This window comes from Narcine bancroftii, chromosome 10 (genome assembly GCF_036971445.1).
Source record: "Narcine bancroftii isolate sNarBan1 chromosome 10, sNarBan1.hap1, whole genome shotgun sequence".
Taxonomy (NCBI): Eukaryota; Metazoa; Chordata; class Chondrichthyes; order Torpediniformes; family Narcinidae; genus Narcine; species Narcine bancroftii.
Window position 1 is genome coordinate 73497179 of NC_091478.1, and position 22941 is coordinate 73520119.

The 22941-nt window shown below is 40.0% G+C and overlaps 1 protein-coding gene and 1 long non-coding RNA gene across 8 annotated transcripts in view; one reads left to right on the forward strand and one right to left on the reverse strand.

The window, feature by feature from the left end:
- gan (gigaxonin) overlaps window positions 1-22941 on the forward strand; it is a 75017-nt gene that overhangs the window by 30097 nt on the left and 21979 nt on the right. For 5 of the 6 annotated variants that reach the window (XM_069901337.1, XM_069901339.1, XM_069901336.1 and 2 more), the window contains one exon: window positions 4216-4350. In XM_069901337.1, coding sequence (XP_069757438.1) covers window positions 4216-4350 — 135 coding nt within the window. Of the gene's footprint in view, window positions 1-4215; window positions 4351-16715; window positions 16786-22941 lie in introns of those variants that run through there. The other variant, XM_069901340.1, reaches the window with a different exon arrangement.
- LOC138744744 (uncharacterized) overlaps window positions 3534-22941 on the reverse strand; it is a 35842-nt gene continuing 16434 nt past the window's right edge. For both annotated transcript variants that reach the window (XR_011345749.1, XR_011345748.1), the window contains exon 4: window positions 3534-4314. This is a non-coding gene — a long non-coding RNA (uncharacterized lncRNA). The remainder of the gene's footprint in view (window positions 4315-22941) is intronic.

Genomic DNA, 22941 nt, shown 5'->3' on the forward strand with positions numbered 1-22941 from the left:
TCATCTTATACTGATGTCTTCTGGTATTTGCTACTGTTGCACCGGGAAAAAAGGTGCTGGTTGTCCATCCTATTGATGCCTCTCATACACTTTTTGACCTCTATTAGGTCACCTCTCACCCTTCATTCCATTGAGTAAAGCCCTAGCTCTAACATCCTTTCCTCATAAGATGCATTATCCAGTCAGATGCTACTAGGTAGCATCCTAGTAAATCTCCTCTGCACCTTTTCAAAAGCTTCCACATCTTTCCTGTAATGAGGTGACCAGAATTGAACACAATATTCCAAGTTTGATCAAACCAGAGTTTTATAGAGCTACAACATTTACCTCTCGACTCTTGAACTTAATCCCCCTACTAATGAAGGCCAACATACCATCAGCTTTCTTAACTACCCAAACATCCTGCACAGCTACATTTTTTTGAATACTTTATTTTAATTTTGTGGTCAAGCATGTATCTAGAATTAACCATTACCTAAATACATAAATTGAAATGAAAAAATTCACTGATACAGGTTGTTCATATTTCAAAACAGCCCCATCCCCCTTCCCCCAAACAAAACTTGAGATAGAAAGGAAAAAAGGAGAAAATGATAAGAAAAGAAACAGAAAAGTAGAAGAAGAGGAAAAGAAAGAGGAACTGTCAGGATCTGGGATATACTTCAGAAGATATTATTCCTTTTCTTGCCTAGATCTCAAATAAAGGAAAGATACAGCTACCTTGAGAGCTGTTTGGATTTGGTCCCCAAGATCTCTCTGTTCTTCCATACTATTAAGAATCTTGCCATTAACCATATACTCTGCCCTCAAGTTTGACTTCCAAAATGCATCACTTAACACTTATCCAATTAAACTCCATCTGCCACTTCTCTGCATCCTGTCTATATTCTGTTGTAACCTACAGCAACTTTCTTCACTATCCTCAACACATCCAACCAACCTTGGTGTCGTCTACAAACTTACCAACCCATCCTTCGAATTCTTCGTCCAGGTCGTTAATAAAAATCACAAATATCCCTGCAGAACTCCACGAGTCACTGACCTCCAGGCTGAATGCATTTCATCTGCTACTACCCTCTGCTTTCTACATGCAAGACATTTCTGAATCCACACAGCCAAGGTTCCATGGAGCCCGTGCCTCATTTCTTTCTGAATAAGTCCACCAAGTTTACTCAATTTAACGTTATAAAATAACTGGATTTTATGACTGCAAAGGTTATGGTCGAAAAATGGGAATTATTTACTAATGTGAATGTCTCTCAGTAAAACTCCTTGAAATAGTTTCTATTATAATGAAATGAGCACCATTATAATTAGATCTTTAAAAAGGCTATTTTAAAAAGATACCTTTTTAAGTACTAACATGGAATATCTAAAAAATATTAAAGAACTATTTAATCAAACAAATAAGAAATGGGAAAAGGAATTGGCTGTTGGTTCCCTTGATCTTTCTCCACTCTAGTAAAATCATTGCTGATCAACGCTACTTTCTTGGCATATGCATCTATCTCTTCACTCCTTTCATAACTGAAATTTTATCAATCTATTTTGAATTCAATGAATGACTGTGCCTCCACTGCACACCTTGGTAGAGAATTCCAAAAGTCCTCAACCCTCTGTAAGGAAATTTCTCCTCATTTCTGTTCCAAATAGCCAATCACTTGAGACAATGGCTCCTAGTTCTGGATTCTTCAGCCGCTCATTGAGCCCTCAAGGAATTTTGTACAATTTAAGATTCTTTTATTGTCATGTGATAAAACAGATGTAATATTACACAATATTACCTTTAGTCTGCTGTAAGGCAGACAAAGATTTGCCATCAGGCAAATTCACCCAGAGCTACTTACAGTCAGAGAAAGAAAAAAAGAGTCCCTTTAGAGTCATTGAGTGTCTCCCACAGCCTCACAGACTGGAGTCCAAACCATCAACAGCCTGAGCTCTAGATCCAAACCTCCGACACAATCAATAAGTCTTCATTGCCCTCGGCACCCTCTTCTGAAGTCTGAGTTGGCTAAGCCTCTGGACTCTAATCTCTCTTCTTAACACAGATGTAAGGAGACCAGAATTGTACAAGATAAGCCAGTTAGGGCATCACTGAGTTATAGTTCTAATAATGCATCTTTTTGTCCTCAAATCCTCATGCAAAATCCTCCTGAACATAGAACATTGCCCTTTGATCCATGATGTTGTGCCGACCTACCTTAACCTATTCATAAAGCTAACCCCTCCTGACTTCCTACACTGCGTGTAAAACATGAAAGTCTTCAGACACTTTGATTGAAGTAAAAACCCAATACTTAAGAAACTCAGCAGGTCAAACAATGTCATTTATATTGCAAAGATTAAAATACATAACCTACATTTCAGACTGAGCTCTTCAAGGTATGAGCAAAATGTAGACAGGTGTCCAAACAATATGCTGATGGTGGGGGGGGGGGGGGGGGGGAGGGGGGTGCAGGGCAGGGAGAGGAACAAAGTCCCCTAGACAGGAGGTTATAGATAAGGGAGGGAGGGTACACCAGTAGGGGGAAATGGGACAGATATGTCAGTGCAGGATTGGGGCAAAGAACTGAAATGGTTGGCCACTGGAAGATCCCTGTCACTGATGTGGACAGAGTGAAGGTGCTCAGCGATTAGACATCATCGCCAGAGTGGGGCATTAACATTGACTTCTCCCGTTTCTGCTAGCACACTTCACATTCTGCCTATCTTTCTGTCTTCTTTCCTCAAGCTTCCCACCCCCTTCCCTCTCTATTCACAGATCCTCTCTCTTCCTCTGGTTTGTTTGTGTGTGCTCCCTCTCTTATCTACCTATTACTTCCTGCCTGTGGGGCTTTGCTCCACAACCCCCCCCCACCATGCCCACCACCATTTTGTTCGGATACCTACCTTGATAAAGGGCTCAAACCCGAAACATTTGTTTTTTTTTATATAATTTTTTATTTTTCACACCATAAATCACATTAACCATGGTACACACTTTTTCCTTTTCACACATATACAGTGCCATTTTCTCCCCCCCCCTCCCTCCTCCCATCCCACCCTCCCTACCTCCCCCCTCCCGTCCATTTAAGGTATGCAATCTAGGATACATTAAACCAGTCAGATAATGTTGTCATTCAATAAAAATACACCAGAAATTCTACTGAGTCCATTCTTTTCATTTCCTTTTCCTTCTGTTAACTTAGGTAATGATTGTCCCCGGTAGGTTTTCGCTATTGTATTTAATGTAAGGCTCCCATATTTGTTCGAATATTTCAATATTATTTCTTAAACTATATGTTATTTTTTCTAATGGAATACATTTATTCATTTCTATATACCATTGTATTTTCAAATTATCTTCCAATTTCCAGGTTGACATAATACATTTTTTTGCTACGGCTAGAGCTATCTTAACAAATCTTTTTTGTGCATCCTCCAAATCAATTCCAAATTCTTTGTTTTTTATGTTACTTAGGAGGAAGATCTCTGGATTCTTTGGTATATTGTTTTCTGTTGTTTTATTTAATATCTGATTTAGATCTTCCCAAAATTTTTCTACTCTCACACATGTCCAGATTGCATGAATTGTTGTTCCCATTTCTTTTTTACATCGAAAACATCTATCAGATACTGTTGGATCCCATTTATTTAACTTTCGAGGTGTAATGTATAGCCTGTGTATCCAGTTATATTGTATAAACCCGAAACATTTGTTATGTATCTTCCTGTTTACTACATAAAATACAGTGTTCTGCTGATTTTCTCCAGTCTAAGAGTCTTGTGCAAGGCTCCACCACCCCTTGGCAAGGCATTCCAGACACCCACTACTCTGTGTGTAAAAATACTTACTCTGACGTCTTCCCTAAACTTTCCTCCCCTTACTTTGAACTGACGTCCTTTGGTGTTTGCTACTCTCGCGCTGGGAAAAAGGTGCTGGCCTAACTATGCGTCTCATAATCTTGTCAAGCCCCTACCCTATTAATTCACCTCTCATCCTTTACTGCAAAGAGAAAAGACCCATCATCAAAGTTTTGTATAATGCAGATTGCTGTGTAAGCACTGACTTCACATCTAAACCCTAATTGTACATCATCCAGATAGTATTTGCTGCTGGTTTAAGATCACAAATTATATCAGTACGTGGTGAGACACATTCAACTAACTGGTTGTCGATGATTATGTTTTATGTCACTTAACTACATTGACATTTTTTGTAATTTTTTTTAATAGGTTTGGTGCAGTAGCTTGTGGCGTTGGCTTGGAGCTGTACGTTTTTGGTGGAGTTCGTAGTCGTGAAGGTGTCAGTGCAGAAAACAATGAGATGGTGACCTGCAAATCAGAATTTTATCATGATCATTTCAAAAGGTAATGCAAAGCAAAAAAAAAAACTTGTCTGGACTGCACTGAACTCAGTAAATCCAGGATTTTTAAAAAAAAGACATGCTATGAATATTAATATAATTATTAGCTACAAAAATCAGTGCCAAATTGATTTTGTTTTGGCATGTAAACTGATAGTCATTGGATATAAGGTTCAAATGAAGAAGGCTGATATGTAGCAAGTTGTGTATGACAGAGGTGACGGCAAATGCTGAAACTCCCTATTGATGTATTGTGCCACAGCAGCGGGAACCATCTAAAGTTAGACCTGTTTTAGTTGTTCATTGTTCTGGTTGTTAATAGTTATTCCGATGAGTTCTGTAATGTCCTTTTTTGCAATTTCAAAACTAGTTATTTCTGTTGTTTGTTGGAAAGACCAGTTACTTTAAAATGTAATCCCCACTATCAGCAAATCCACATTGCAACAATTTGAAAAATAATTTAAAAAAACTTGCATTTATATAACACCTGCGCTACTCAACCCTTTGTGTTCAGGAAGCTTGTTTTGAAATGCAATTTGTTGATATGCACAATGGGAAAATTCTGCATGACAGCATTGGAGTAACAGGGAAACAGGATAACAGTTGATAATTAAATGAGGAATATTTATCAGACTTTGGGAGGTCTTGTTGCTTCCTCAAATATTGAAGGGTTACTTTTACATGCCTGAACCATCTTATCTGAAAGACAACACAACATTCCTTGAGTCCTTGCCTGGAGTTTGTTTAGACTATGTGATCCAATGGTACAGTGGAGTTTAAAATCACACAATGTCCTCATTGCGAATAGTAGTTGAATCAAGCTAACAATTACAGGTTTTGTTTGTTTAGTTCAGTTACAATAAATTTTGCTTCTGAGATAATGTGGTTCTTTTCCTCTGGCTCAGGTTGATTGAAATTCCAACCTGGGTATCAGTTTCTTTAATCTCATTAAGTTTTGACCATTCTGCAATTATAAAGTTGGCCCTGCAATAATAAATAGTGCTGTTTTGAAGTTGAAAATACACCACGTCGCCAAAGCAAAATATTATTGGAAATCTGAAATAAAAAGCTGCCAAATCACCAGAGAAACTATGAAATATTTTGAACTGATGATGATTGGAAACAGAGCAAGTGCAGGTCGAAAAAGATAGAGAGGGAGCAGAGAACAAAATGTACGTGTGTCTGAATAGGATGAGAAGAATGACAGGTTTAATTTTACAAAACAAATTTGGAGAATAATGGGACAAGAAACAAAAGCAAGGATTAGGTGAGGTGTAATTGAGAAGAGCAGTTTCATTACCAATAAGTGCTGTATTCAAAGCAAATTGGGGTAGTGATCAAATATAACATTATCAAATTCATTGAGTCCAGTCAGTTGCAAAGCCCATTCTGATACCGTCACATCTGTACATGGACGACTGTATTGCCAGGTTGGAACCAGGTGCAAATTGAAGGAACAGCACCTTGTATTCCATCTTGGAAGTCTCCAGCTTGACAGCGTCAACTTCTCCAACTTCCAGTAACATAATCCCCTTGTTTCTCCACCCATCACCACTTCCCCTTCATTTCCCTTGGTTCTCTGGCCCCAGTCCCCCACCCTGCCCCCTTCCTTCCTCCAGCTCCCCACCAAATTCTGCTCCTTCCTCCTCAGCCCCTCCTGTCATCGAGTTGCTTATACTTTTTTCTGTTTCTTACCTCCTTACCTTTATTGACCAATCACCATCCTTATGGCCTTTTATTTCGGCATCAGTGTGGGTACTCGTGATGAATTTCAGCCCAGATGTCAACCATCTTTTGTTTTCCATGAATTCTACCTAACCCGCTGAGTTCCTCCAGTATTTTGTGTGCTTCTCCAGTTTTTTAGCATCTCCGCTCTCCCTTATTTACCTTTTAAGATGTTAACCTCAAAGCAAGAGAAGCAAGCAAAACATACAAGAAAAGGTTAGCTGCTAACATAAAGGGAAATCCCAGAATGTTCTATGTACATGTGAATAGTAGAATTAGTAGTGAAGTTCTACACTGGGATACATGAAGGACTTCCACATGCATGGTGAGACCAATGAGTAATTTCCATCCGTCTTCATCAGGAAAAGGGGCACTTCCAAAGTTACAGTGAAGGAAAACATAATAAATTTAGTCATTCAGCACGGTAACAGGCCATTTCAGTCCATGAATCCGTGCCGTCCAACTTGCACCCCATTATTCCTTCAGGCTAACAAAACAAAATGAATAGCATGAAGGTATAAGAAAAGTTGGCTGAACTTAAAATTAAATAAATTATCAGGACTAGATGGAATGTGATGAAGGATTTTGCGGAAAGAATGGGAGGAAATTGCAGGGGCCTTCCGTAATGTTTGGGAGACACATTTTTCCTTTATTTTCCCATGTGCCCCACAGTTTTAAATTTGTAATCAAACAGTTCACAGGGGATTAAAGTGCAAATTCTAGATTTTATTCAAGGTTATTTGTATTGTCACTTTAATTGCTTTAGTTGTTTAATGTTCAAAGTTTTGAGGGGAGGGAAGGAAACTAAGTAAGTTGACATGATGTTTGCATCTGAGAAGTGAATTATACTAAAAGAAAGTGTAAATATATTAAAAAGAATTGTTTTTTCAGATGTGATACTGTTTGGAAAAATTGAAAAATAAAATTTTCCAAAAAAAAAAGGTTATATGTATACATCTTGGTTTGACCATGTAGAAATTACAACACTTTTTATACAAAATTTCCCCATTTCAGAACACCCTAATGTTTGGGACATTTGGCTTCACAAGTTTTGAGAGTACTCAGGTATAATTAATTGTGTCATTGGTGCAGGTATAAGAGAGCTAGGCTTGCCTCTAAGCTTTTGATTACCTTTGGGGTGTGTAGTTGCTACTTTTCAGCATGAGGAACAAGGAACAAAGAAGCCATTGCGAGGCTGAAAAACAAGAATAAAGCAGTAAAAGACATCACCAAACCTTAGGATTACCAAAATCAGGGGTTTGATTTTGGAGCATAATTAATAAGAAGGAGCATACTGGTGAGCTCAGTCATCGCAAAGGGACTGCTAGGTCTCCACTGCTGATGACAAAAGGATTCTCATCACAATGAAGAAATATACCCAAACTCCTGTTCAACAGATCAGAAACACTCTTCAGGTGTGGATGTGTCAATCAATGACTACTGTCCGCAGAACACTTGATGAACCGAAATACAGCGCCTACACTGCAAGATGCAAATGACAGAAACAGGATAGCCAGATTACAGTTTGCAAACAAGTATTTAAAAGAGCCAGCCGAATTCTGGAAAAACAAAAGGTCTTGTGGATAGATGAGATCAAGATTAACCCGTGTCAGAGTGATTGCGAGTAAAGTGTGGAGGAGTAAAGAAACAGCCCATGATCCAAAGCATACCACCTCATCTGTGAAACATGGTGGTGGGGAGCGCCCTGGACATGTATAGTTGCCACAGGTACTGGAGCACTTGTCTTCATTGATGATCTAACTGCTGATGGCAGTAGCAAAATGAATTCTGTGGTGTATAGAAACATCTGCAAAAGTTTGAACAAATGTCTCCAAACTTGTTCTGTGAAATCAAATATACTGCTAAAGCAACAAAACTGGAAAAATCTTGAATGGCCAAGTCGCTCACCCAATCTAAATTCCATTGACCATGGAAAACCTAAGGGACAAGCCCTGAAACACTCAGGAGCCAAAGATGGCTGCAGTAGAGACCTGGTAGAATATCACTAGAGAAGATAGTCAGTACCTGGTAATGTCTATGAACCACAGACTTCAAGCAGTCATTACATGTAAGGGATAGGCAACAATGTACTAAACATAACTACTTTAATATACATACTATTGCTGTGTCCCAAATATTATGGTGCCTTTAAATGTGCTGCAATTTCTACATGGTCAAACCAAAATGTATACAAATAACCTTGAATAAAATCTGGAATGTGCACTTTAATCACATGTAATTTTTTTAACTACAAATTTAAAACTGGAGCACAGGAGCAAATAAAAAGGAAAAAAGCCTTTGTCCCAAACCTTATGAAGAGCATTGTAATCGCTCATTTATTTTGGTTCTAGATATCCAGCCATTCACTTCAGAGTTGTTACATTTCAATGAATTCATCATTCATCCTTTTAAACTTAAACAGACTAGGCCTGTATTCTCTTAACCTCTTCTTCGACAAACCCACCATTCTGGGAATCAGTTTGGTTATTTTTTTAATCGCAGTCCTTCATTGCGGGTATACTGGTTCAAGCCAGGAGCAGAGTTGGCAGGGTCCAAAATAATTCAAGCAATAAATCTCTGCTCTTGTATTCATCCCCTTGCATTGAACACAAAAAATAGCAGCAGAAGAAGGGCTCTCTAGCTGATAAATGCTGGCCTCAACTTTCTGTGCCAGTTCCCCATAATTGCTATTTGCTTGATTTTACAAATATTTATCTAGCTCCACCTTAACTATATCTATTGATCCAGTGTCCAATACCCTTGAGGTAGAGAATTCCTTGGATTCACTCCCCTCTTTAAGTGACAGGCTTCCTATTTTGTAACTCTGCCCCTGTATTTGTAACTTCCCACTATCAAAAACCTCTCCACATCTACCCTATCGAGCCTCATTTGAATTGAATCACCCCTCATTCTTCTTAACTCCAAAGAATTCAAACCCAACTTGCTAGCCACTCTTGTTAGGAAATGCTTACTTTTCAAAAATTAGCCTGGTGGATTTTCTTTTTGTTTATTTCTAATGCTGCTATATCTTATCCCTTTTTTTTTAAAAAGAAAGGTGACTAAACTCTGTCTGGAATGGCCTCAGCCACACACTCTACAACTAATGAACCCCTCCCTCCCCATTCTTAAACATGAATCTCTTTGCAAGAAAGACCAAAATGATGTTAACCACCTTAACTGATTGATGGATCTGCCCTCTTGCTTTTTGTGATTCATGTACGAAAATGGATTGACCTTCACTCCCTTTGGATAATTAACAACTTTTTGACCAAAGTGGATGACCTCACACTTTCCCACATTAAACTCTGTTTGCCAAGTTTTCACCAACAGATGACTTTGTAGTGGATTATTCTAAAAGTCAATTTTCAGTGACTCGTGCAAGGACGCTTTCAACTACATCTTTAAATCTCCCACCATTTAAAGAGTATTCCAACTTTCTATTTTGCTGCCAGTCGATAATCTCACAGGTTTCCACATTTGATTCTGACCGCCGCATCTTTGCCCGTTAGTTGGTTTGTTGATGTTTCGTGGAAGTATGAACAGCTGGGGCCCCAATAACAAGCTTCCAAACCTGTTTTATTTTCCCTGCGCTTTTCCTTCTACTCATCAGTATTTGTTCCCAAATCATATGTTCCACACTTGATTAATACATCTTTTATAACAATTTATCAAAGGCTTTTTGAAATTGCATGTAGTAGCCTCTTTCATTCCACTTTTAGTATTTTGATAGTTATTATAAACTTCGAGCAGATTTCTCAAATCTGAATTTCTTTTCATAAATCAATATTGACTCCACCCAGGCATAAAAATAACCCATTGTAAAGGATATCTGTTATTCATTGTGAAAAACAATCTAATCAATTGAATAATTGGAGTAGGGATTCATCAGAGTGTGATAAATAGTAAAGATGGATCTGTTAAAGCCGAATGTGTGAGATTTTTATATCATCAGAGCTCTTCCAGCAGAATATTGGTGCGTGTCGATGGTTGGAGTTTGGAAGGAGTGTCTTGGCTTGCATTGGGAACTCCAATTTTGCAGACTCTCAGGCGATCAGCATGTTCTTTTGTGCCAACAAAGCTTTCTTTCCCCCCCCCCCCCCCTCAGCCTGGGGGTGAGTAAGGGGATGCTGAGCAGTGGTATTCTCTGGTTCTGGCACTTTCCTCCTGCTCTTCCTCTGGCATCAGCTGCTATTTTTTTTTTGTGTCAGATTATCGCAGGCTGTGTACCCCTAACAATAAAGCAGGTAACACATTCTCATCTTGAGTATATGGTTGGAAAATGTTCGGCAGCAGAGTTTTTTGGGGATAAAGAAGAAATGTACATTTACCTTTGAGGAAATAATTTTAATGATAACACAACTGCACATTGAAGTGAAAATGCTTTCCAGGTGATGGGGGGGGGGGGCTGAAATCTGGTTTGTTTATTGGCAAACTGCCTTTGTGTGAAGTCAGTAATGTTATAAGATTGCAATGCCGAAGTGTTGTGTTGGGAAGAGTGTCAGGTTCGGTGGTTCACAAAATAACGAGTCTGGATAAAAGTGTTAAAATCACTCGTAATTGTTATTGACATATGGGAAACAAACGGGAGAACGTTAAACAGTACTTGATCAATGTTACGTTCACCTCGAACTGCGGTTGGACTCCGACAATGGTAAACCCCTACTCGATCCGCTCACACACTACAAACAGGGATTCTTACACACATCCAGTTCCTTTACCAATGGGGGTGTGACTCTCTGAAAGTATTGATCTATTGTAATACTACAGCTCAGCTTCAGTGTAATGCACAGCTACCCATGACACTTCCAGCAATGTCCACAGTAGTGATCTGGCATGGAGTACTGTCTGGGGCTTGGACCACAAGGCAGAGAGAAAGAATGTGCTGTGCGTTGGTGTTATATACAGGCCTAATCTGTGCTTCTAGCCAATAATGACCCTAGGTGATTTAAATCAGCCAACAGCAAGGTGTGCACTAATATGTGGCCAGAATCCAACCTTGATTGACAGGTAATATGACTTCTGAATAGGTTTCAGACAGGGAGGAAACGGGATCACCTGCAATACACACATTGCAGACAGGCAGGAAGGCTATGTTTCCTCCACACACAACACCAAGGTACCATCTATTCCTCACTAAAATTGGTGTGGGTGTAATAATTTGTTCATAGATACTGTGTCCAAGTGACCATCAAGGCATGAGGGGATGATCAACAGTCTTCCTGTAGAATATCACGCATCTCAGTGATTGCTTTGAAAAATATAATTTTTCTGGTAGGACGTAGTGTTTCTGAAGGCTTTGTAGGTAAGGTGGCTGCATCATTACCATTTACCCAGTTGACACCTTGAGAAGCTGACTATTTCCATAATATCTCCAGTGATGAAGTGCCACTGATGGTGCTATCTCTGATATATCCATGGAATGAGAATGTCCAGAGATGAATGCTGGAGAAAACGTCTAATAGTTTAAACATACTCAGTGGACTTTACAAGCAGTCTCCTTCAAGTTCTGAAGCAGTCTAGTCAGGTCTTTTAATTTTTTAAAGAGAAAGTAACAAACAAAAATATTGAACTTGCATGTAGTTCTCATGAGATGGTTCCACAATGAGATGGATCTGAAAGCTGTAAACTATTGACAGAGTCAGTGTGGAGATGTTTCTTTGTGCAGAAGAATCTATTACTGTGCCTTTGAAACTCTCAAAATGCAGTGGAAGCAACGTCTGAATGTGTTAAAGGTAGATAAATTATTGCTATACAAGAGTTTGAAAAGTTGTGGCGGATAGAGAGGAATGTGAAGTTTATGGCTTGTTGAATGGTGCTGTGTGATCTGATGATGATCTTTACACTCATATGGGCATAACCAGTGTTGATGGAGGAACCAATAAGTCAGGAACGCGGACAAGTTTTTACTTGCTAGCATATACAGATTTATTTTGCTGGCCAATGAGGAGAGGCTTAGAATTCAGCCAGCGAACAATGTTGGGCCATTCCCGGAGGCATTAACGTAGTTCTCGAGACTTCATTATTGCTTTGGTTTCTCCAATTAATGTTCTTGATGAATATCCATGTGTTAGGCATGAGCAACTTCAACCACTTATAGTATATTTGTGTGGTGTCTTTATTGCAGTAAAGTATCCTGAGTAAGATATTCAAACAAAATGTGATGCAAAGCAAATGAAAACATAAGGAGAGATTCTAAAAACTTGGTCATGATGAGAGCATGATTTAAGCAGCTTTAGAAGAACTGGAAATGATAAAGATATTTGAGGACATTCAAGGAAAGAATTTTTGATTGTGGAAGGCACGCCTGTCTATGTTGGAGGCATTAAAACCTGGAATACTGATTAACCAGAATCTGAGGATTATAATTATGACTGAGGGTAGTTGGCTGGAAATGGGAAGGAATGAGGGAAAACAAAAAAAGAGACCAATAAAATTAAAGATTTGTTTAATTAACAGCAAGGTAGGTCACTGAATATGAATGCTTGGTGATCTGGACCTTGACAGTCGAGTCTTGAATTCAAGCAGCCAGGAGTGCTTTGCAATATTGAAGCATAATATTGGGTCTAGATGAGAGCAAATTGGGAGCAATGGATATTACTGGAACAGAGCTAGAATTGGGCAATGCTTTGTCGATGGAAATAAGCTATTTTCTTGATGCAAGGATGTGGTTTAAAGCTTGCTGCATGATCTTCCATAACACTCATTTTACATTATTATCATTCAGTCTTGCTGATTTGCCACAGAAAGGATGGATTGTTAGGGAGGGAATGGAGACTGATTATACTTGCCTTGTGTTGGCAGTTTGTTGGGTAACAGCCAGCAATGCCCTCACTGGGGAGATGGGGTGGAAGAAGGTGGAACCAAAGACTCAATATTCTGCCCATTGATATGAACAGAGAATTTTCTAATTTCAGGTAACATCTCCTCTCTCTTCTGTACCTCTTCATCTCTTCTCCTTCCACCCATTCTCGTCCCCCTCTCTGGTTTCAAATCCCTCCACCCCCATATCCTTACTGGATTCTTCTGCTCTCCTCTTCCCCACCTCGGTTCCATCTGACCTGCCTTTATTAGTATCATTGGCATATTCTCCTCTTACCAGATTCCAGTGCTGGTAGCCTTGGTCTTCTAATAACCCACTCCACCCTCTATGACTCAACCTCCACCCGGTCCCTTGGGTTTTCCTGCCTCTGCCTGGCATCTGCAAATCCTCTGCCTCTGTTTCATCTCAACCTCCCTCGCCAATCCCACATGGGGCCCCTGTCCCACCCCTTCCACACTGTCTTCTTTCATTTAACTGTCTTGATGAAAGGTTTTGGTTTGTATTTCATCCTGATGTCTGACCTGTGGAGTTCCTCCAGCAGATTGTGTTTAGCCTCATATGCCGACATTTGCTCTCTCCTGTGTGTTTCCATTAGGCTTGTATGCAACTATTTATGTTGAAACTATTCTGTTCTTTGGGATGGTAGCGGCAAGCAGTGGTAAGGAGATGAGAAATGGGATTATGTCGAGGAAAATACCCAAGAATCAACAGAAGTGTCAGTGAATCATAAGGACCAGTTGTGATTTATACTGCCTGCAATTGAATAGATAAAATTAGAATTGTATGGGCAGAGTCTCACCAAGCAGGATCACATAGATTACCTTGATCTGGAGTCATTGCAGGATGATTAAATATTTTGCCAATTTCATATGTTTACTGTAATGTGCATAAATGTAACATTTGCAGCTACTAAATGCAAACTCTTCCTGGATTCAACTCGCGAAAATAACGTTGCCATTGTTTCTCTGCATTTAAACACTTCCACGCACGAAAAGCATGATGTGGACTGCAGCTGATGCCAACACAAAAATAAACTCAGTGCGCCACATTCTTACAGAAAAGAAACAGCAGTTTCTTTTTATAAAATGTGCATATCATTCATCAAGCCACATGCATGGCAGTTAGAGGTTTTTGGAATATCGTTATTGCAGTTGATCAAATCTGAATTTCTGGATTAAAAATGTGGAATTATTAGCTATTCGTTATTCCATGAAATAGAACCTTATTATGCGAAGCAATGCAGAGTGAAAACTGCATGATAGGATGGAGATTTGGTAAATATAACAAATGCTGAAGAAACTTGCTTGCCGATGAACTGCTGTGTATCAGTTGGACCTCAGCTGCGGACATTTTTGCTTTTAGCGTTGGGAAGGAGCTGGAATCAAACTGAGCTCCTACATCTTTGCTGGTTGGATCAAATCTTTTGCCACATTTGGTCATAGTTGACATTCAAAAAGCTAATGGGAGGTGGAAATACCTCCATGAACATCCCCATGATGAACCATTGATTAGAAAATGCTGATTTATCTTCAATCTGAAGGCCCCAGCCCCTCAAAAGAAAGTAATCAGTGAATAAGATTCACTTTTCACATGACATAAATTTGAGCCATGTCAGACTTCTGACTGGAACTGAAGAATTAATCTCCAGAACAACGGTTGTGTCCCATGCAATTATAAAACTGCCATTTAACTGAAAGTGAGGAAAATCTCCACAAATTTGAGACAAATCTGTCTGAATAATTTTATCTCCAACTTTACCATTCACCCCCCTTCCTCCCATCCCAGGTGCTGTTGGCCACAGCACAAAATTCTAATTAATTCTGTCAGGATCACATTTAATTCTCAGCACAATTTTGGTTCACAAATGGATGGAAAAGCTGAATTTCAGGTGTCAAGTTCACTGTCCCTGATACCAAGTCAGCGTTTGGCCCCAAAGGTGAAATAAGGGTCCCAATAGAATCCTAATTAATGCAAAGCAATGTTAAATCTCTGCATTGGTTGGGATTCTTCTCCTTTGGGCTCAGTTGGTTGTGGTCGACCATGGGCACTGCACCACAGGTGGTCACTGTGGAGTGGCCTCTCCAGGGCGCAAACCAGAGCGGAGTTGATATGGAGATCTGCCTGTTGCCCATGAAGTTGGGCCCCCCCATCCATGCTAAATGGCAGGTCCAAAGGAATGATGAAGGTCAATACAGTTTGGTGCCAACAGCAGCGCAGGAGATGCTGAGTACAGCAGTCAGCCACCCTTTGGGACTCCCGACTCCGGATTTTTCCTCAGGGTTTACTCCCAGAGTCTTTCCCGTGAGTGGGTATAGCCACGAGGCAGCAGAGGTTTGAAATTGGAGTTTTCCCTCTGCTTGGTGAGTTACCACCTGTAGTTAATGAGCCCATCTACCTGGAGCAACTGGTTTCAAGGTGCCAGTGGCCCACCTTTGCCCCTTCTCCTGTCAGTGAGAATAATGTAGGTTGGGATTATATTGCACATAAAGGAATCTTGTGTTCTCAGGTCCAAGGTATCGCAACAGCGGTTCTTCAGATTGTCATCAGTGACCTTGCATCATAAGATCAGGATATTCACTGCACAATTAATTTTCATTCATAATCTCAACGAAGCTACCATTATCTTCAAACCCTAAATAATGTTAGTGTACGAGTTGATAATGATAAGTAATGTTCAACACATGTCAGGCATTAACCGTCTCCAGTACAGGCCTAATCACTTTCCATTAATATTTAATGGCTTTACCAACATAGAATCCTCTTTTATCATCATCAGTTAAGCCTTAAATTTAATTAAAATTGATATTAGTAGTGGTGATATGGAAACCTTGAGATTGTTGATGCTCTTCATGGTAGGAAATCTGGCGTCACCAAAGCTCAGCGTGTAATAGTGTGATTATGCTTTCCCCAGGCCATAATGCCCAAATTCAAACAGTTATGGGAGCTCGATGCTTGGGAACCCCACCACCAACGCCCTCTTCAAGTTGCACAACCTGGCTGATATTTATTGTCACTTCGTCAAAAACCTGTAAATCACAACCTGACAACATTTCTGGATACACTTTTGCCACAAAGCAATCTTCCAAGGCAGCAGCTCACCACCACCATCTTGAGGGCAATTTAATGAAGGCATTAAATGCTGACTTTGCCAGCAATGTCTACATCGATTTACAGTGGGATTATTCTATTTGCTGACCAGCTCTCCCTCACTCGCATTATTTAAAAAAAAAAAAAAATCTGATTGTGATCATATTGCTAATTACGGGAGCTTACATTGTGTAAATAGGCTGCCTTCCTTCCAACATCCCAACAGTTATTATGCTTCAGCCATGATCGTATTGAATGGCGGAGCAGGCTCGATGGGCCATTTTAGGCCTACTCCTGTTCCTACTTCCTATGTTCCTATGTTCAAAAGTACTTAATGAGTACTTACTTACTTCAACAACCATGGTTGTTGAAGTTCAATTTATAAATGCAAGTCTTTCTTCTTTCATTTCCTGTCTTTGGTGATTCACCTTCTTACAAGCGTAACCATATAATTTTTCCCCACGATGTTTTACCACTTCTGTCAGTTTGTCTGCATAAAAGTTTGTCGGGCTGGAGGTTCACCACTCGGCTCTGTTGTCTCATTAGGGAATAAAGAACGAATTTGGAACACTAACGAATGAAATCAACTGTGGCCTCACTGAAGTGACTACCATCCTTAATGTCAGCTGGTGCAGTTTGGAACCATTTTTTACAATAATTTGGAGATGTTGTGGTTGGGTTTTATTTATTCAGCAGAAATTTATTGACTTTGTCACACAAGCCCTCGTGTTTTACAGATGGTTGTACGACTTTCGGAATGAGCACTTCTAAGTATTCCTTGTATCCAATCCAGCCACCTAAATACATTTAGCTGTAAGTTCCAAAAAAGTTCAATTTTAACCTAAGTATGTTGATCCATGTCCAGTTTGTACAAATTTTGTTCTTTGTGTCTGATATGATGTGCTGCAGGTATTTTCTGACCTTTTCATTTGCTTCCTCATTTATAACATATAACAGTTTATTGCAAGGAAACAGGCCATCTCGGCCCTTCAAGTCCACCCCAGTTCATTCAAACAACTCCACTAGATCCCCCCGCCTATTCTCTGCCCATAACCCTCCAACCCCCTCTTATCCATGTATATATCCAGCCTCCTCTTAAATGAAAGAATTGACCCTGCCTCAACTATTTCCTCTGAAAGATTATTCCATTCAGCCACCACTCTGTGAGTGAAGAAATATCCTCTAATGTTTCTCCTAAAATTTTGCCCCCTTACCCTCAACTTGTGTCCTCTTCTTTCAATCTCCCCTGCTCTCAGAGGGAAGAGTCTACTTGTATCTAGTCTATCTATGGACTTCATTGTTGTCAATGTTCAAGTATTTTTAAATCCTTGCACAGTGGTTGAAAAAGAAAGTGAGGGGGCAAGTTACTGTTTATTTGACAATGAATCATTTAACTCTGTTCATAAATGTATTTAAAATTGTACAGAGGTTACATTTGCAGTGAAATAGATTTTCAGGAAGATTAGTATTATTATCGAAAGTGTATAGGAACTTGTACATTTGGATAAAAGTTTTTAAATTATTTTTTCAGGCAGTGGAAGCATAAAATTATACCTTTCAGCCCATTGTCCATGTCGGGCAAAGAGAAAAGATCCTAATCCTCTTTCCCAGTATCTGGCTACCGCTGCTTTTAAACAATAGCATTTTCAGTTCTTCTTTAAGTGCACAGTTTATTGTAAAACTTTCTGCCAATTGCAATGCAGCACTTTTTTTCTCAACTTCACAGAGATTATTCACCGAAGTCTACTGTGGATTGAAATGTTAAGCCTCTCCAAGTAGGAAAGGTCCACGGAGCTCCGAATGAAAGGATGAAGACTCTTGCCTCAGAAAGAGGGCAAAACTTGAAAGTTTAAGACCAGCAAACCCATAGTTACATCCCCAACCTGTGTAGGAAGTGAGCAGAGATGGCTCACAAAGAGAACAGGAGACCATTTAGCAGTAAATCTCCTTGTTCTGACCTCTCAAAGCTTTTAAGTTGGAGCGGCAGACAGCTTAACATTTTATGAATTTTTTTAACTCTTTCTGATCAAACCATGTGTTTTCACTTGAGCGTGTGCTCAATCTGCAGTGCCATTTAGGCTCAAGTGAGCTTTTGAAAGATGAAGAATTTTGATCTGATTTTGCAATTATGTGTTGAATAAAGTAAAAATAAAGAGTTGCTTTGCTTTTTTATTTTGAGATCTGCAGGAGTTTCTTGTGAAACAGATCAGCATCAGCAGGGCCCAAATGTACTTTCAGCCAGTAGAAGATGAAGGCAAATGAAAGCAGATTATAACATGCAGCAGAATCTGGAAATATGAGACTTCTAGTGTTTTAATTCAAGTGGGTGGCTAGATATTTTGAATAATCCTGATGCAGCAGTCATTCATGACTTTGTAATCTCTATTCTCTAATATCTACCCCGACAGTAAAGCAAGTTATTTAAATTACACAAGATATTAAGGCAGAAAATAATTTTGGTAAATCTCTACAATAGTCTCCCTTCTCTTAGTAATTGCATGCTAGTTATCAAGCTCAAGCCCAAAACATTGGTGAGGCACCTTTACCGTTGCTACATATAAAGGCACTCTTTGACCTGCTGAGTTTCTCCAGCATTTGCGTGGTTTTTCACTTAATCACGGTGTCAACAGAATCCTGTGTTTTACCATATGACAAGTCATGATGGGTCATGATGACAAAACAACTGGCAATCATTGTTATATATCAGACAACAGCAATAGAAATGAGCCCAGATGGTGTTATATTTAAAATAATATTTTTAATTATAAATTACCAAAATTTACCTACACTTATCTAACTTAACCCCCAACTATGTGCGAATATGCTGGTGTGTGTGGAATACCCCAAGTCGCTACAGCTCAAGGCACAATTCTCAAAAGGCAGTTCAAAGTTCAGTTTCAGAAATTCAGCAATGAATCATAGACTAGAAATTGATGCAACACGCAGGCTTTAGATGAAATTAACAGTTCATGAAGTGGGTAGAAGGGTTGACGGTATGTTGATTAACTCATGAAACCCTTGTTGAGGTGCTTCCAGCGAAATGTCCTTTTTTAGACGAATGCCAACCAAAACTCCCCTCTTCTTTGGCATATGGAACATGAAGCGAATGATGTTCACAAAGCTTCCAGAACCCTTTTCATGGGTCAACTGAACTCAAGTGACCCTCACTCTGGTCACTATCCAAGTGCAGTATTTCTTCTGCAAGTAGAACCCTTTCCGTGGGTCAGCCAAAGAAAGAGTGGTCAAAGAGAGGTATTCTCATTCCTCTATAACAAACAGGAGGAAATCAGACAGATTGTCCATAAACACACACGAGGCTAATCCACACAGTATTTCTTTCAAGAGCTGTTTGCTCCTGTGCAATCTCCTTAAAATGGCTCCTGAGTAAATCTGTGTACTCAATCTTACATTTGTAGGTCACATGGTCTTTGCACCTGTTTCCCCCCCTCCCCTCCCCTCTTCAAGATGTATCCAATTTAGGAACATAGTGTCTTCAACCTTCAGTCAGTTCTCAGACACTCCAAAGCCTGTAGGATTTGGTAAATCTGTTCTCTTAAAAGTGACAGTCCCACACAATAAAATGAACTGAAATGTGGGAGCACGCAATACATTGTAGTATATTAATGGAGCAATAGCAATGTTTTGCATTTCTGAGCATGGATATAACCTGGTAATTTGACATTTTCTATCAGTGATTCACCCCTCCATTACTAAGCAGTATTCTCTAAATAAATCAAGAGGGACTCCTGAAGGGCCTGGGGCTCTGAAGGCTTTCTGATCACGTCAGAGGTTTCGATCAAGAGCTCTATGCAGCAACAGTTGCTGTAGGAATATTGGAGGCATATTCACGGACACTCAGGAACTCTTTTGCTTCTCTTTCTCTCATACTGTAAGGGGTGCCAGGCGACACAAATGGCAACTCTTTGTTTGTCATGGAAGGTAGAAAGAAATTTTGTGTAACATTATCTGTTTTTCATTATGACATAACAATAAAGGAATCAAGAATATCTCACCGTACAATGCTCTAATCTGGTTTGTTAAATTTTCATAAGAATGTTGCTTCACTGCTTTTATTTCACTGAAACACCAAAGTCATGAATGACTGCTGCATCAGGATTATTCAAAATATCTAGCTACCCAATTGAATTAAAACACTAGAAGTCTCATATTTCCAGATTCTGCTGCATGTTATAATCTGCTTTCATTTGCTTTCATCTGCTACTGGCTGAGAGTACATTTGGGCCCTGCCGATGCTGCTCTATTTCACAAGAAACTCTTGCAGATCTCAAAATAAAAAAGCAAAGCAACTCTTTATTTTTACTTTATTCAACACATAATTGCAAAATCAGATCAACATTCTTCATCTTTCAATAGCTCACTTGAGCCTGAATGTCATTGCAGATTGAGCACACGCTCAAGTGAAAACACATGGTTTGATCAGAAATAGGTAGGTGATACTTGTGCCTTGCTCGTGCCCATTTTCAGTTTTCCCTCTTTTCCTCCAGTGTCCTCTTATCGTGTACGGGCCTTATCCTTTGCATGATTCAAAATGCAGCTTCTCCTTTGGTCCATTTTTCTGTTTGTTTCATGCATCGTTTGATGTATATTTTTCGACACTTTTTTGTGCCCTCTCTTTTTCCACATTTCCAAATTATGAAAAGTTTGAATATTGGTATCATGTCAGAGTAGCATAAAGGATTGAAAATTTTGACTTGCTTTGCTACCTTCCTCACTGCAGGCACTGAATCTTCCATCCATGGTGCATTTTTCCACTGGATTGTGATTTCTTAGGTTTTTTGGACTGCTTGAGAGCTGCAAGCGAGGAGGAAATGTTGGCGTGGGAGAAGGCACTGACACTGATTGGTTGGCTTCACCTTCCAGTGGATATGGAAGATTTTTCAGAAACTGTTGTAGTGTTTATCGAGTATTTTGACGTGGCTGATAATGTCTGAGAAGCTTATTGGAAGGTAGGGATCACTCCTCCCATATAGTAAGATTTCTGGCAAGCTTTTTTTGTATTTATTTGCATCACAGTAGAAGCCGATTCTGGCCATTTACACCTGTGCTGCCCAATTGCACCCAAATTAACCTACAGCTCCGTGCATTTTGGAGGGTTGAAGGAAATCGGAGCATCCAGGGAAAACCCATGCACCCTGTAAGAACCTAAAAACTCCTTATGACATCGCATTCAAATCTGGGTTGCGGGTGCCGTAAAAGCGCTATCCTAACTGCTTCGCTAGCCACGTTTGAGGTCTTGATCTTTGTACATATCTTTAGTCTACCAAACGCTGTGCTGGTGGGTGGAAGGTGATAATGAATTTCATCATCATTCAATGAGAGGTGGCACTTCAACATATGGAAAATAGTTATTTTTATCCAGGGTCTCTTCATGAACCTTTATGGTCAAAGTTTGCAATTGAACATTAGGTAAAAGTTAATAGAGTCATAGAGTTTTGCAGCTCAACTCATTCTTGTTAGGTCTGCCTGTCTGAGCTCATCCCATTTTTCTGTGTTTGGCCAACATCACTTTAAATCTTTCCTATTCACATTTAATACAATCATTTCCCCAGAGTTTGGTAGAGAAGTTGTCCTCGCTGGGACTCAACACCCTCTCTGTCACAGGATTCTGGACTTCCTAACGGAAACACCACAGCCTGTCCAGGGAGGTAGCCGGTTGTCAAGCACTGTCATTCTGAGCCTCTGGGTTGTGTGCAAGTCGGTCCTGTTTATGTGACTAACCCACAACTGCATCGCCAGGTTCAGCTCTAAGAGTGCCATCATGTTTAAGAATGACACAACAGCAGTTGGCCTCATCAGCCACAACTATGAGTCACACAACAGGGAAGGAGTGGAAAACCTTGTGATATGGTGCGTGAGCCTCAACACGGTGAGAAGGAGGTGATATAGACTTCAGGAGGGCCAGGAGCAACTGTCCTCGACAACACATCAGCAACTCTGTAGTGGAGTAAGGAGAACCAAGTTTCTTGTTCGCTTATCTAGCGACCTATCGTAGACACCCAACATCTCCTCAATTGTCAAGAAGTAGCAACAGCAGGCTGCACATCCTGAGAAGACTGAATCAGGCACGGCTCCCGGCCACCATTAAGTCCGCTCCTACAAGAGCTCTATCGTGGCCAGCTGGATCAGAGTGTGCTACGGTTACTGCAGAGAAATGGATTACAGGTCAACTCACAGGACCATAAAAGCGGCAGAGCAGATCACTGGAATCTCCCCTTCTCCCAACCTCCCACTGACGTGATCTTCCAGGATCATTGTCTGAAGAGGGCATGCCACATCATTGAGGACCCCTTCCACAGCATCTTTCAGCTGCTCCCATCAGGAAAGAGCCAGCACCACCAGGCTGAGAAGCAGCTGCTTTCCACGAGCAGTGAGATTGCTGAATGACCAAAGGAACTGACCATCCGACACTCTCAAATTGATGAAACAAAATTGATTTATTTTAATGTTTGAATACTTGTTTGTCTGTATGCATGTGTGTTATGTCTGGTTGTGTGTCTGCAGGTTTTGCACCGAGGACCAGAGAATGCTGGTTTGTCTGGTTGAACTTGGGAAATCCGATGACAATAAACTTGACTTGATTTGACTTAATATCTTTCAAACATTGTAATTTTAGCCTGCCTCTACTAAATCCACTGACAGCTGTGTGGGGAAAAAATATTGCCACCCAAATCCCTTTGAAACTTTTCCCTTCTTTACCTTCGCCTATACCCTCTGGCTTTGGACTTCCCTACTCTGGGGAAAAAGATTTGGACCTTTTTCTTTGCTCTTTGTAATTTTACATAGTTTTCTACGGTGCCCCTTCAGATTCCTTTGCTCCAAGAAAACAAACAAGTTACTCAAGTCTTCTACTCAGGGTGCCTTCCTTGTGATTCTGTTTTGCACCCTTTGCAGCATAATGACATCCTTCTTCTAACTAAGCAGTCATATCTGCACACAATTCTA